General features: G+C 48.0%; 1 protein-coding gene across 1 annotated transcript in view; it reads right to left on the reverse strand.

Annotated features, from left to right (window-relative positions):
• Window positions 1-7,077: 7,077 nt before the first annotated feature.
• Window positions 7,078-15,582, reverse strand: part of ALPK1 (alpha kinase 1) — a 45,513-nt gene continuing 37,008 nt past the window's right edge. Inside the window, exons 11-16 of the mRNA XM_014960899.1 lie at window positions 13,486-15,499; window positions 12,582-12,735; window positions 11,317-11,479; window positions 10,156-10,342; window positions 8,318-9,558; window positions 7,078-7,234 (exon numbers count right to left, since the gene is read on the reverse strand). Of these exons, the coding sequence (XP_014816385.1) occupies window positions 9,362-9,558; window positions 10,156-10,342; window positions 11,317-11,479; window positions 12,582-12,735; window positions 13,486-15,499 (2,715 nt within the window). The 3' untranslated portion in view covers window positions 7,078-7,234; window positions 8,318-9,361. The remainder of the gene's footprint in view (window positions 7,235-8,317; window positions 9,559-10,155; window positions 10,343-11,316; window positions 11,480-12,581; window positions 12,736-13,485; window positions 15,500-15,582) is intronic.

Below are 15,582 nucleotides of genomic sequence, written 5' to 3' on the forward strand. Positions count from 1 at the left end.
CTTCACAAGGCCGGGATGGATGGAATGCACTGCCCCTCTCTCCATGGCGAGCCACGCAGGAGCAGGAGGGGTGTCTCAGGTGGCTCAGCACTGGGATACAGGCTGCTTCTTGCCAGGTTGGTCATCCTGGAGGCATCTCCTTCCATCCCCATTAGCAGGAGCATCCCCTGTCCCTCTGGGGCTACGGCCACAGGAACCACTGCGGGACAGAGCACACAGAGCGTTAGAAGATGGAGGAAGGGCGTTGGGAGAAGGCTTTTCTGTGGGGTCTGGGGTGGGAATCACACAAGCCAAACCTTCCCTGGTGCTCGGGCAGGGCTGCCAGCTTGGCTGGATCTGCCCTTGAAGGAGATGGGCCCGAGCAGGGGGAGATGAGGAGGGGGAGGCAGGACAGCGCTGGCAAAGGATGAGCCGGAGAGGCCGGATCTGTTACCCAACCCATTCACCCACATCCTGATTTTTATTTTTTATACGGCCAAAAGAGTTTATTTCCCTCTTTCTTCCCTCTAAACTTGAAAAAGTTTATTTCCCTCTTTCTTTTTTTTTTTTCTTTCTTAATGTCCTTCTTTTCTCTCAGCACACTTATTTTTGGAGGTGATGGGAGGTCCCAGCCCCGACTGGAAGATCTGGGAAATTACAGAAATAATAAGAGCAGACCTGACAGTGGACTGGGGGATGCGGGATGGGAAAGCACCTCTTCAGATGAAGTGGAAAACCGGGCAGTGGTTTCCATGGCAGCACCTCGCCATAAAAAAATGGGTTTATGATCCTTCTGTGTATTGTATTTTGGCATAAAAGCTTCCCTGCGCCGACAGAGCTGGAGGGGCAGCTCTATGGCCCCCAAGGGGGTTTACAGCCCTCCTTGGCATAAGAATAGTGACAAGAAGCCAAACTAGTGCCGGTGTGTGTGACAGCAGCCGCACCCCAAGGGCTTGTGCTTGCCTCTGCTTTCATGCCAGACATAAATCTTGCAACGTAGCGCCGTAATTAAAAAGAGCGTTCCCGGCCCAGCCCTCATCTGGCTGGGGGGGCTGAAGGGCAGCTTTCCCCCTCCCTCGGGGAGAACACCCAGGAGCCGTGGCAGGGAGCTGGTCCTTCGGGCACAGGCATCTCCCCACCCAGCCCCTGGATCTCAGCGAGATTCCACAGGAAGGCCCTGGGAGGACTGGGAATCCAACTGAGGTAGCTTTCCCGCTAAATCTGAAGACATTTAGGCTTGGCATGAAGCTAAAAAAAACCCCAAAGATTTCCTAAAGCTTTATTCAGGTGGCTCAGGCTGTGGTTCAGGGTCTATTTCCCCCCCCAGGTTTCATTGATTACATGTTTTGATTGTGGCAGTGATGCTTGTGCTTCGTGCTGGTGAAGAAGCGATGGTATTATGCTGGGGAACAACTAGATGTAGGTTCACCTGCCATGGAGCATCCTGTGCTGTGCTCTGATGGCTTTGTTATTGAAATGTATACGGCATTAAGTAATTAAGCACACACTGGCTGTTATTTTTAGCACTGGATACATCAGTTATTGCATAATGTTGTTTTAACTGAAAAGACACATCATCTGGGATCTTAAACAGTTACATCTTTTCGTATTTCCATAAGAAACTACGTATGCAAGTTAAAGAAATGTTGGAAGGGCCTGGGGGTGGGAGGGATCCTGGCCTGGCAGAAGGGCTCCCAGCATTGCAAGGAGCAACCTGAGCAACCCTGAAGATGTGCCTGCTCATGGCAGGGGGGGTTGGAATGAGATGGCCTTTACAGGTCCCTTCCAACCCAAACGGCTCGATGACTGACAGCAGGAGCACATCCCAGTCTCACACAGTCACAGCCTCACGGCCAAAGGGGCTCGGCTGGCACAGGGCTCATCCCAACTCCATTTAGGGACAGCACCAGGACAAGAGCCCAGGTCCCAACCCTCTGAGACAAGGTGGGTGCTTGGATCCCTTGGCTTTGCAGTCAAAATCGGGGTGCTGCTTTGCCTGGCAGCAGTAAAGCCCTCGAGATTTGCTGTTGTCCCCCCTCCCCGGGGGGCTCGTCCCGCAAGCTGCTCTCTGCCCGGGGAGGACATTTGGAGCATTCACCGGGGATGTCAACAGGCCGTCTGTTTCCCTCGGCCCACGTAATCAGATAAACTCAGCGTGAAGGAATAAGAGTGAGGCAGGAGCAAGGCTGACGGTGGTGTGAAGCTAAGCTGCTGTTTGTCAAGGCAGGGGAGAAAGCTCAGGGGCAGAGCAAGCAGCCCGGGCAGCTGCGCCCAGCAGCACCTCCAGGCTGGGCGAGGGTGGGAAGGGGCTGCTTCACCTTTATTTTGCCGTTATTTCACTTTTCTGATGAGTGGATTTGGCCTACGTAGCCCTGATACCCATAGCATACAGGCAAAAACCAGCTCAGGTGCCCACCTTTTTATAGAGTAATCGTAGCGCTGTGGTCCACTGGCGGAAACAGAAATTGTGGTGGGATTATTTGTTCACCTGGTGGAGGCTGTTATCTTAACTGCGGGGCCAAATCTTGCATCTTAAAGTCTAAGACAGGTTGCCCTAACAAGCTCCAACTTAGGGATATATCCTGCCTTCAGCCAGTTGTGCGAGTCCAGCAAACTCCTGTCAACCTTCTCATCCCCCCGGCTTCTTGTACCAGATTCGGATTTCGGGTTAAAGAGAGGCAGTGGTGATCTTGCAATGCTAAGATTTCAAACGAAGCCTTTAGAAATCAAGAACTGGAGAAAAAACGTTGGCTGTGACGGAGGGTCGCTCAGCACTTCGCAGCGGCCGGCAGCGAGCGGGGAGGGAACACGGAGGGTGCGACACACAGCCGTCCCCCTCCCCTCGCCTCCCTTCCCCCTCCTTTTATTAAAAAGAAGAGAGAGTGGACCAAAGCTGATGGCATATTTACCTTCATGAGTTTTAAAAAAAAAAAGTTAATTACTGCTCGGAGCAAGTTGGTATGGCTGTCCTGAGCTGTCTTTTATTAGTAGTCGCCTTCATTAATTTCCCTCGCTGGATTTGCTGCTAATAGCTGCTTGGTCCTGGGCAGCACAAAGCAGCATCTGTGCCATTGAGCAGAAAAGCGGGAGTCAGGCAAAGGGGGGCACTGGGGGGGGGGCGGGGGGAGACGGGGACGACGCCGTTTGCAAATCAACCTCTATTAACGTGATGGCCTGCTCGGAGGGGACCGCAGCCCCGGGAGCCTGCACGGCGGCTTGGGCTTCGCTTGGCTGTTACCCTTCACTGGGCCACAGCCTTCATCAGCTGGGATGCACCCATGGGTGCTGGCTGTGCTGCCAGTGCACCCCCCAAGATGAAGGGGACCGCAGCCCCGGGAGCCTGCACGGCGGCTTGGGCTTCGCTTGGCTGTTACCCTTCACTGGGCCACAGCCTTCATCAGCTGGGATGCACCCATGGGTGCTGGCTGTGCTGCCAGTGCACCCCCCAAGATGAAGAGGGAAGCGGGATGCTGTCCCTCAGTGTGGGATGCTGTCCCGTGGTGGGGGATGCTGTCCCTGGGCGTGGGATGCTGTCCCTCGGTGTGGGATGCTGTCCCGTGGTGTGGGATGCTGTCCCTTGGTGTGGGATGCCATCCCTCGGTGCTACGGGTGCTCTGGTCCTGTGGCACGGGCCGCTTTGAGGCGTTAAGCAGTATCGAGCAATAACCAATTTATTAATAACTTGTTCTCTCTCGACGCAAGATCTTCTCCTTCTTCAAAATAGCTTGGCAGGGACGTTTAGAGATGAAAGAATGGGATTAAGTTCTCTTTGGAGGGTCGCCGCGGGCAGGCTGGGGGGGGGCTGGAGGCACCACGGGCTGCAGGGGCCAACAGCCCCATCTGCTCCCGCTCTGCAGAGGGATGATTCCATCCAAGTGGAAAAAAGGCGGGTGGTGCATGCCATTCCCGGGAGAGGGGCCATCCCCAAGGCTGTTGGCTTCCCTTCCCGGCTGGGGAAGGCAGCCGGGTGCCGGCGCGGGGACTTCCCTCCACGGCAGCAGGTGACAGTGGCAGTTACCAGTTGATGCGCTGCTGCAGATTTCCCTGCTCTGGTTATTTCAAGTTAGAACAGAACGTCACACCACCTGTGAACAGGGTGTTTTTCCCACGTGTGTGCAATGCCCGGAGACACAGCCGGGTCTGTGGGGACCCCCGTGGCTCTGCCAGCCAGGGGGACAAGATGGGCTGGGAAAACTCCCATGCTGGGTGCCAGTCCCATGCCTGGAAGAGCAATCCCACCCCTGATACCGAGCCACACCGCGCGGTGGGGGACACCGAGGAGGCTGGTGCTGGGCATCAGCGCTGAATTTTGCCAAGCAGAAGAGATGTGGCAGCACGGGTTGCCCTTCCGAGCTGGCTCGGGGCTGGGGGGCAGGGGGGAAGCTTTCCCCTGGGTACCCATGAATAGCTCTTTCTGGTAAAGGGCTGATGCCTAAATCCAGCAGCTGGGCTCTGGGGGCAGCTGACGGCGGGTCGGTGGCAGTGGGGACGTGCTGCCTCGCGTGCGGGGGCTGCCGCACAGCTGGAGGGGTCACCCCATGCCTGCCCGCCGCTGCCCGGGATGGGAGGGAGGGAGAGGGAGGGAGGGAAGGAGGGAAGGAGGGAGGGAAGCCTGGCTCAGCCTTGTATTGTCGGAATAACCGAGGGTCTTCCCAGCCACGCTACATCTTTTGTAAGAGAAGTTCCCCAAAGTGCCTCGTTAAGTGTTGGCAAAAGAGTGAGAAAATCATTCTGCCTGTGGGGTGCATCAACTCCTTCCCTATGGTAGCAAATTTACTAACTTTTATGCACTGAGTGCCCTGCAAACCAGACCTCTGCCTTTCACCTGGGTACTGGCAGGAAGGAAAAAACCTTCTTCAACCAGTTATCTTCCCTGAAGGGCTGGAAAACGTGGCAGCACCTTGCCAAGAGCGGGATGGTTTGTGCCTGACCTACTGTGGTGCTTACACTGGGTGTAAACTCGAGCCCTTGAGTTGGCTGTTTTGGCCAAGAGGAGAAAATGCTTCTTCGGACTTTACGTCCCTGGAATCAATGATAACATTTCACTGTACCAGCACAACACGGTTTTGCTCATTTTGTAGAGACCACAGGGTCCTAACAGTCACACTGAGCTCTTAACGTTGGACTTTGGAGCGTGTTAGAATTAATCAAGCCCAAAAAGCACCCTTGGTAGCCAATTACTTAATATAAACCACTGAATCTCTCAAAAAGAAGAAAAAAAGAAAAGAGAAAGAGAAAGATTATTCCCTAAGTCTTGGCTGGTTCAAAAGACTCTTCGGAAACCAGAGGAAATAGCAGAACAGCATTTTTTTTGGTCAGTAGCTCCAAGATGAAACTTCCAGCCAAAAATTAAATTAATCAGCTTGAGTTGACTATTTATTTCCCTCAATAATCACCAACTTATACTACAAATATGAACGGGGACTTTTAAGTTCTGTGTGTTTGGGGCCGTGTATGTGTCTAAGTTCTTCAGGCGATGAGATTATAGAGCACATTTATCCCCATTTCCAGTATCCCAGCTCTGGATGAAGACAGAGTGCCTGCGTTTGTGAAGGACTGAGACCTCTGAATTTGTGCCCAAGCCTATGAAGAGTAAGACCAGAAGAAAACTACAGGGTTAAATACGATGATGTCTGTTTTAAGAGGGGACTGGACAAGCAGATAGTTGATACTAACTTTTAACCAGGAGTAGCCATAACTTTGGCCGAGAGGGTGAAATGTGTGCTCCAAACCGACAGAAGAAATCAGCTGCTAAATGCAAGTGTCAGGAAGGAATCAAAATATTTAAATTTCCCGCAGATTGATTTATTCAGGAGCACATCTAAATACATATTTTCTTTCTTTTTCTGAACAAGGGGCATGCGCTGGAAGAGGCATCACTTTTCAGGGGTCTGGAAGCTGCATGTGCTGTCAGAGCAGGCACCGCGGGGCCGGCTGCCGGCAGCGCATTAGGACACTTTGTTCTGCGGAGATTGTCCGGGAGGTTTTGTTTGCTTTTAATTGTCTCTATAGAGAAGGGAAAGCCTCTGCCGAGAGGCTTTAACACAGCATCTCTGCCGCCTATTAATTCCCGGGATCTCGCTAACGAGCTTTGTTTCCTCTTTGGAGCTGGGCGCTCCCTTCAGCCGGAGCACGGAGCTATGTCTGCGCGGCGTTTGTCACTTGGTTAAAGCCAGCATTTCCCCACTGCCGCAGACAAGGCCGCCCTTTATTGGCTGCAGAACAAGATAACGGGCTTAATCTTCCCAGTAACACGTGAGTTTTCATGTATCACTTTAATCTGCGAAACACTGGGGCCGAGTGTACTGTCACATGCCCATTTTACTTTTCTAAGAGCGAGTGACTCCCCGGCTCAATGATGGATTGTTTGCTGGCTTTTAACAACAGTCAAGATGGTGAATGCCCCGGGGTGACAGACAGTGTGCAATGGGAACGGCCGCAAATCTGATGGCCCGGTTCAAGTTCACCTGACAAAGCTGAAGCAGTCTGCAAGCAGCAGTCGAGAAAGGATTATTCACACTAGCATTATATTTTTGAATGCATTTTTCTTCCTGCGCAGCTGCCCAGCTCCCCAACACTGAAGGTTTATGCACCATAATAAAGAGATTTAATTTTTTTTTTTCTTCTTCTCTTGCTTCTCCCTCTTTACACCTAGTTCTAATCGGTCAGCGCAGTGATAGGGCATCTTTCCAAACAACTCGGCACAAACATCACCTAGAAAACAATAGCATTGCTAAAAAGCAGGAACAAAAGCCTAAAAATCTCTGCTGGAGGCAGAAACAAAGGCGGGACAGTTTTGTTAAAGCTAACTCTCTGCTGGGGACCCATCTTTTTGTGGAAGTTTGATGCTGTGTTCCCTTTCTCGTCAGGAAAATCTCCCCAAAGAAACGATCCCAGCCTTTGAGCTCTGGGGCAGTGGGACGTCAGGGCTTCGGAGGAAGAGGAGAAGAGAGTTTGAAATGAAGGTGGCTTTCACTGCTGAAAGAGACAGCACGCACACTCATACCCTGGAGGTGCCTGGCATGGTCTTGGAAGAGTAAAATCTAGGTCTCATAGAGTTTCTTTCGGCTGGAGAGGCAGCAACAAATGTTAGCTCCAGTCCTGTGCATTATTCCAGTGGTATGTGGCACTGTTAAGGTGAATACATGTAACTGTTTGCTTGAATTTCCCCAGAAGCAGCTTTTCTGCCTGCCAGTTAGGCAAGTAACACCAGGAAAGATGTGCTGGAAGAATGTAAGATCACTTTCTCCTTCTCCTGTGGAATAGAAAATCAGCTGCAAGCTGTAGATGCAAAGACATGCCCCTGCTTTTAATCAAAATCTGCAAGGCACCCCTGACGGAGGCCGAAACAAGCACGCTGCAGTGAGGAGGTGCAGGTTAATCACCCGCTGGAAATGAGGGCTGAATCCCACTCATCCTGGCCAGGTAACTCATTAAAAGCCTGATCCCAGCAGATGTAAAACAGATAGTGGAATTTTGAGGGGCCAAAATGCATTAGTCAGCATATTTGATTTGAAAAATGCTTCCTTCATCATAGTCTGAATTTGGCCAATAGCTTTGTGGGGTTTTTATTTCAACCAGGCACTCCAGTTGGCTTAATTCAGCATTGAAGGGGAGCAGCATTTTGTGTAAGGAGCTCCCATCCCCTTTTTTTTATGGCTGTTTTCCCTACAGCGTACGTATATATTATCTGACCGTGGCAGCAGGTTTCACTTTTTTCAGCTAACCAGCCTGGGTGGGAAAAAATTTAAGATTTCAGCTGTTCGGCTAGAATTCACAAAGTTGGGAGGGCAGTGCTTTCCTCAGTGTGTTCCTGAAATTTACTGTGACAGAGTAAATCTATGCATTTGGGTCTCTTGGAGGTAGGTGAGTGGTTATCACTATGAGAGTTGCTGTAGGTGTCGAAGGAGGTCACGTGAATGAATTGCAAGCGTTAGTTTAAAAAACAGCAACAACAAAACAACAACAAAAAAACCACACAAAAGATTGTTTCATAAAAAGTAAAAGGCTGCAGCTGCCTCTAACCCAGGCAGGCACTACTGGAGCATGTGGCCAGCCTACACGCCAGGGGCTGTTTAGTCCCGGTGTTAAAAATCAGGGGCTCTCTAAGTATGCTCGATAACAACCCCAAACAATAACAAAAATACTGCTAAAACGTTGGAGTTAAAGGACAAAGTGACATGGGTGACAGTAAAGCATGTTCCCAGCACAGGCTGAACCATCGTTCCCTCCCTACACCCCCATCGTGTAGGTACAAACTTAGTCTTTGGCTGCAGGAATGGAGGGGAGGGGGAGGATCAGGGTCTTGGTGTGGGCAATGTGTAAATATATCACTTACATGTTACTGGACATCTGTTTTACTTTCATTCATGTATGTTCTTTCGGGGACTCATCTGAGAAAGGCACCGCTCCTTCCTGAACACCTTCCATCTCGCAGCTCTGTGAGGCTCGAGGGGAGGGCATCTGCCCGCCCAGCTGGAACCAAAACTGGCACTGAGGCTGCTCACTCTGTGTTCATTAGACACTGGACTCTCCCAGAACTGCTCCTCTGCACCAGCGGCTACGCTCATGTCCAGTGAGATTATTTGTGGGAATTTGTTATAGGATCGGTCACCAACTCCGTGGTGCCCACAGTTTCATTACAGGGCAGAAGAGATGTACTGTCCTTAAGCAAGAACTGTTCTTCTCTTGGGAAAGGCTTCTGAGAGCTTGTTAAATGTAGTAGTCCTAAAATACTCACACAAAGCATCTCTTAGTCCAAGAACACTATTTTTCCCTTGCGGAGCAGCACAACTTGGCTGTTACAGTTAAAACCGTATTTCCACCCGTTTAGATGTTGTGTGGCCACACAGGCAGGATACACACACCATACACACCCCTGAAAGAAACTTTGCTATTTTTGAAGCAAACCAAAACATTACCATTTGTTCCCCGAAGCATTTATACAAGTTTTTGAAAATTTTACAGATGATTGAAATGCAACTCTCTGCTTCTGACTCACTCCATCCATACTCCATTTCCCAAGAGCAGATGGTGCCTATTGCCCTTTCTGGGCAATGGATGAGAAGTTTATACAGTCTTGCAGTCCACCTCTCGCTGAATTTTGGGAGGTTGTTTTCTTACTCTTCGGAAGTTCTTCTGTGAATTCTTACAGATGTAACCATGTGAGGTTCAGATGGTACACAAGATGGTAACATGGCATTACCAGCCTGGATGCAAAGACCAGAACTTGCCAAACTCATACAGGTAATGACTGACCCAACTCACATGGGTATCAGCTCAGTGGGTCTGTTCTCACAAAGACAATATACTCCTGAAGGTGTGTAGGTTAAAATCCTCTCCATCTTAAGGGTCATTCTTTGTGTGACTGCCTTGAGCAAGTCTACATTGGCAGCTCTACCGAGGGTCTTGTTAAAGAAAGGCAGCGACAGATTTCATTGCACTCCACGTGTTGATTATTAAAGAAATAATAAATTCCTTTCTTCCCGAAGTTGGAGCGTGAAACATCTTTGCTATTAAGAGAATGAATCTGGGGGTCTGTGAGGTAGATGAGGCCCTTCCCATTACCCGTCACCCAACCTGTGGAAGAAAAGATAGATCCTGGTATCGAACATCACAGCCTTTGCATCATCTTACTCAGAACTGTTTGCTTGGCACAGTTAATGTCACCCATGCTCTGTTAATGTCACCTCAGTGATTCCTAGTTTGCACCTACGTCAGCAAAAGCAAAACCCTAAGAGGTACATAATGACTATTTAATGAAATTAATATCCAAAAGATACTTGTGTGCTGAAGCTTGAGTCTGAATGTTTTCCTCCTTGGCTCTTAACCTTTTTTTAGGCTTGCTAATTTAAGGAAGGAAGAAGCGTGACAAAACCCACTGCCTCTTTTAGTGCTTCTCCTCCAGATGGTTCCACAAGACATGACCCTGCAGACTGATTTTAGTCTAATTGGATGCGGATCGCTCCATGGCATGAAGCTGTGGCACACCTGAGCACGTGCAGCTTATGTGCTGTCACTGTCAATGCAGTGGAGAACAAGAGCACTGCTCAAGGCAGAAACACACTTGCACACACCTCCCTCACTTCATGTCATTTAGAGACACAATGTCCTTCATAGACCATATTCTGCAACATGAGAGGACACGTAAGAAGTGAAGTTCACTGTAATACAAACCTTGCAGATCAACGACAACGTCTGTCCCATTGGAGAACTCGTAGCAGAAATGGCCATAGGCCAGACCGTACTGTGTGGCTTGGTACTCATTCTTCACAACCTTCGTGTTATTGGACAGCTTCACAAACTCCCCGAGGATGTAGGGCTCCACGCTCACACACCCTTTTATAATTCTGTCTTCCAGTATCTGAAAGAGGAGTGTTGCTGTCAGTCACACAAGCAGAGATGTGAAAAAAAGGATGCTACAAGCTCCTCTAACTCAAGTTTTGTTTTTAACTCATAACATCGATGGAATGTGTCTTTATGTTAACCCACTGCTGATGCAAAACACAGGCTGTTTAGATGAGGAGCTCACATTTAAGTAGAACAAAGGGTGGTACAAGATCCAACACAAAGTCAGCCTGACAGGGGAAACTCCATAAACAACAAATTCTAGAAAGATCTAGTTTGTGCAGCAAATAGGACACTTCTTTCAGGAGATTATGTCTAAAGAATAAGCAAGAAAGCTGAAAAGATTTGGGTAAATCTGCACCTGGTCCTCCTTCAGTGTGTAATAACCACTGGAAGGGTTTGGGAGTTTTTTTAGTAATTTCTGTGTTCAGAGACTTGCGAGTATTGATGCCAGGCTCTCATTAGGTCTTATTAGTGAGTGGCATAGAGCCAGAGTTAGTGCCAGACAGAAATGGTAGTATGCATAGCATGCTACCCTATACCTACTCGTAACGAAACAGGGAGTTCAACACTCTGCTGTGGAGGGCAGCTCTCCCTATTTGAAACACAAGTCAAATAGAAAGTCAAGCTTAAGAATAAAGAAAAGATCTTTTACTGTCCTGCTGGGGCCTGGATGTCAGCTTTAACCTGTGTGCCAGCCCACACAGATGATATAAAAGGCTGGGTAACTCCTGGGTTTCATTTACAAGTGAGTTTCTGACTCCTAACAGGACGTGGCATCTCTTCTGCTGGTTCACCTCCGAACTTGTAGCTCTGCAGGTAGGTGTCTCCTGTCCTGAAAGGAGCAAATGCATCTACCAGGTATGATCTCATGAATGACAGCATGTCATCTAGAGGTGGCTTAACTGCTAGCAATTTGAAACCAAAATTGACTTAAGACACTCTTCCCATCAATTCTTTTGTATTGCTTAGAAGACAGTTAGCTCTTACCAGGAGTACTGCAGATGGGATATAAAAGATTTGGGTTGGGACCTTCTGCTCATACAGTCTTTTATTGAATTCCGTCACGTAGTACTGGGCAGTCATTTGCCGTTCCACGTCACTGAAATGATGAAGTAGTCCTTTTTCATCTTTATATTCTTTCCCAACGTACCTAAACAAAAAGAGAAGTGTTTGGTGTGGGCAGATTTGCAAGAGACTGCACTTGGGAACCCCCTATTTGTGAAAGAGAAACATCACTACAAAGCAGAGCTGGGCTGCTCAGAAGCAGAGCCAGCTGTTGGCGATGCATTTAAAACAGCAGCGATTGAAGTTGTGGGGTTTTCCTTTTATAGCTCTTACAGGCATAAAATGCTGAACTGATCAACCAAATCCTAGAATGGGGGTTTCATAACACTGGAATGTTTAAAGTTAACTCTTCTTGACTCTGAAGGGACAGCTGACTCAGATGAACTTAAAATACTGTTCTTAACCCATAATAATTCATAAGCTACTTCTAATAAGAATCCAAAACCTGCAATTAGTAGTTAGGAGAGGTCTCCTGGTGCAGAGGCCTTTATGAAACAACTAGGTGATTTTAATCCTGCTTTCAGAGCAGATGCATCCATTGCATAAATCTGCTCCTGAAATTAAAGAAAAGCAAGTGAAACATAGGTATAGGCCTATAGATATTGTGAGATAGATATAGATATAGATATAGATATGTAGTTAATTCTCTAATGCAAAGCTAGAGGTCACATAATAAAATAATAGGCAATGAACATTTAGGCTCCCATGAGATTATCCCAGCACAGACAAAGGTGAAGTCAAACCTAAGAATTGTCATGATTGTCATGATAGAATGAACACTAACATGGCTGTCAGAAGTCAGCAGAGAAGTAGCTTTTTCTTCCCAGAATTTAAAAAGTACAGAGTTACACGGAGTGATGGGAAAGATTGCCAAAACGCCCAAGAGATTTGGAAAAGCCATAAAACATTCTTGCTACAGAAAATCAGTCAATGTCTAATCAAATGCAAACTAGGTTGAAACAGACTAAAGAAGCAATCTTCTCCCATTGAGACTATGATTTCTGTAGTTGTCCAAGTAAAAACTTGCACTGTCTTCTGAAAATTCTTGATGAAAGGTACTGTCTAACAAGTCATTGGAGTAGCTGAATCATAGGTGTAAGACTAATCCTACCGAACAGTTTTCATTCATATTTACAAGAAAGCAGCATTGATAAATATTTAGTTTCAGAAATTGGTTTGGTCAATACCTTCCCAGACTTTCTTCTTGGTGCAGGAAGTGTATCCAAAATGCACTTCTCTGTTTACCTTCCTTTTCCACGTTCAGGTAGTCCCCAATGAATACCGCTGTTTCTTGGGCTGTCCAGAGGCCTGATTTCTTTGAGTATTTTAGAAGAAGAGCAGCTACAAAAAGAAAACACCACGAGTAGAATGGACGATTTCACAGGACTGCTCTAAGCCTGTGCTAAGGGATTTAATAACCACCACCCAGGAGAGAAGCAATGTCCTGACCTATAAAATATAGGGTAAGAGATATCTAGATTCAGAGTTGGATATTTTACATTAAGGACAAAAAAATTGCTAAACAGGCTTGAGACATGCAAGATGGGATGAGCCCTAAAGTGGGTTTTCCTTAATGAACTCAACATGGCAACCTATAGTGGTGTTGCTCCTAGCTTCTGTATTTCTTAGGATATTGATCAAGTATCTGCATATTAAGGTATGGCTGTTATTAACAATTATCATTATCTTAAGTAGTTGGCAGGGATGAAATGTGGAATCTAAAGGGGTGACAAAACCAGAGACTCAAGTAATGGGCAAGAAAGGGCTTGATGAACTGGCACAGGGATTTCAAGCAGCCTAAGGTACCTCTTGCATGAAGGGACTGAAGCAGGAGGGACTAAGTGGGCAAGGAGATGGAGCCCGTTTCCATGAAGCTGTGACTGATGTGGCAAATGGGTAAGGATTAGGAGAAAATGGTTCAAAGGAGTGTTCTTCCATTGCTAAAATTCTTATACAAAACCTCCTAAAACAACAAAAAATTAAGTCCTAATAAATGATGCCTAAAACATTGCATTAAAAAGCCTGGGTCTGAAAAGACTGTGGGAGCACCTGTTGCCGTGTGAAAATGCCCATCACTGTGTGGAAACTTACAGTATGCTTCACGAAGCTGTTTAGCCTTAAAAACTCCAGTAGGCGTCAGTCTCTGGACAAGCCAATTATGTTCCACCCCTGCCAGAAGCTGCGTGTAATCACTGTCCCTCAGAAATCGAGCGTCAAGGATTTCTTCCTTTGTTCTCCCAGGCATGAAGACGACACCACCTTCCCTTGGGCTCAGAAACACACTTTCAGGGGAACTCTTGGGCATCTCTCCTGCTTTGTACCATGAACTCAGAGATGAACTGGATTGTCTCTTGCTGCTCACCACATCCTGAGACTTCTCTTCATCTTCTTTGGTAGTGGCACAATCAAAGTGCTCAGTTATGGATATCTTTCCCTCCGAGGACAAAGCTGTTGGTGCACTGGGAGCTGATTGATGCTCTGCAACAGATGCCATCGGATAATTGTTTTCTAGGTCTCCAACACTGATGAAATCAAATTCGGTGTCATCTACTGTTTCTGCCTGGGCGTCAACTTCAGGCACTTTGAGAGATCTGTTTCCCACCAGGGCAGATCTCCTCAGCCAGTCACGCACAGAGGAGTCGGTGGCCATTTTCGGCTTGATGCCCGTTGGTAGTCCAGAAGCACCCGAAGCACCCCCATTTTCGGGGGGCCGTGCCTCACGGGGGGGATCCTCGGTGCTCTCTGCAGTCTCTCCTTCTGGGTCGACCCACAGGAACTGGCTCCGGGGCCCACCTCCCTCCCCGCCGCTGTCCTTGGTCCTGCAGCCCAGCTCTGCCCGGGAGGAGGACTTCTCCTCCAGCCTGGTAGGAACAGAGTAAGGGGTGGAGAGGGAAGGAACCGCAATGTTCACCTCCTCTGCTTTCTTCTCTGAAGAGCTCTTTCCACGGTGTCTTCCCTCCCGTAGCTCTTCTACACGCAGAGACTCCTTCTCTACCAGCCTCCCAGCTACCTCCAAGGAAGGTTGAGGAGATCCCCCGCAGCTATGAAGAGGCTCTTGAGGTGATGGGGGGCAGGCTCTGGGAGATAGGGAGCGCAAATATGCAGCCTGACCATTTTCATCAGATTCTGTTGTACAACACTGCTCCTCCACTGAGCCCTTTTCCTGCTGCTGCCTTTCCCTGGGAGACTCTTTGCTGCTATTACTGTTTAGTTCCTCCCAGCTGGAAGAGTAACTTGATTTTGAAAGGTTGCACCAAGAGCTCTCTGAAGTAGTGGTCTGACTCTTCTTTCGCCACTTGCTGAAAGCACTGTTTTCATCATTTATTTCTATTTCTAATGGCTCAGTCTCTTCATTGAAGGAAATTTTCATCACATCAGAACCCAAGTATTTCTTTCTTTGGCCACTGAGTCTCTCTGAGCTACTTCCTGCTGTTGGTGAATTCAGCGTTTTTGCCGTGCCTTTCCTCTGGTTCACTATTTCTTCAGTAGTACACACAGTGTCTATGGTTTTGGTTTCTGTTCTTAAGGTTGTGATACAGACTCCCACTTGGGTTTCTCCTGGTGCGCTTTTATGAAGCCTGCAGGTATTTTCAAACACTTCACACACTGACAGATGATGTTGAGAATGCATGGCAAGGATCTTCTCAAAGCTGACTTCCCGTTGCAGGATAGGTTTTTCCACTGTGCCTTTAAAACTGTCTGGAACATAAGATCTAGCATCAGAATTCGGGAAGCTTTCCACCCGCAGGCGCTTCTTCACGGATGTGATCAGACACATGATCTCTTTGGCAAGCACTCCTTTCTCTTCCTCTTCTGTAGATGAAGCACTGTATGAATGCAGTTTGCCCATGGCTTCTTTACAGACCTGACGCACCTCGCAGAGTTCCTCACTCTCCCCGTAGAGCCATCGATGAACAGTTGCGAGGCAGAAAGCTGCTTTAATAAAACTGTGGAGCTCCTGCTTGCTGGTGATGGGACTCTTATCATCCTTGGTGAGGAGGCCGATCTCAAAGGATTCTTTGGCTTCAGACAAGTAAAACTTTCTCTTTTCTGGGGGACAGTCCTTGGAGTGACTATAGGACAGCAAACACACCCCACGGATGTTCTGGGAGGGGATGAAAGAGAAATGAAGAAATTAAAAACCTGGACCTCTGGCAGAGATAAACAAAGGGAGGAAAAATAATTTTC

This window comes from Calidris pugnax, unplaced genomic scaffold (genome assembly GCF_001431845.1).
Source record: "Calidris pugnax isolate Ruff unplaced genomic scaffold, ASM143184v1 scaffold573, whole genome shotgun sequence".
NCBI lineage: Eukaryota > Metazoa > Chordata > Aves > Charadriiformes > Scolopacidae > Calidris > Calidris pugnax.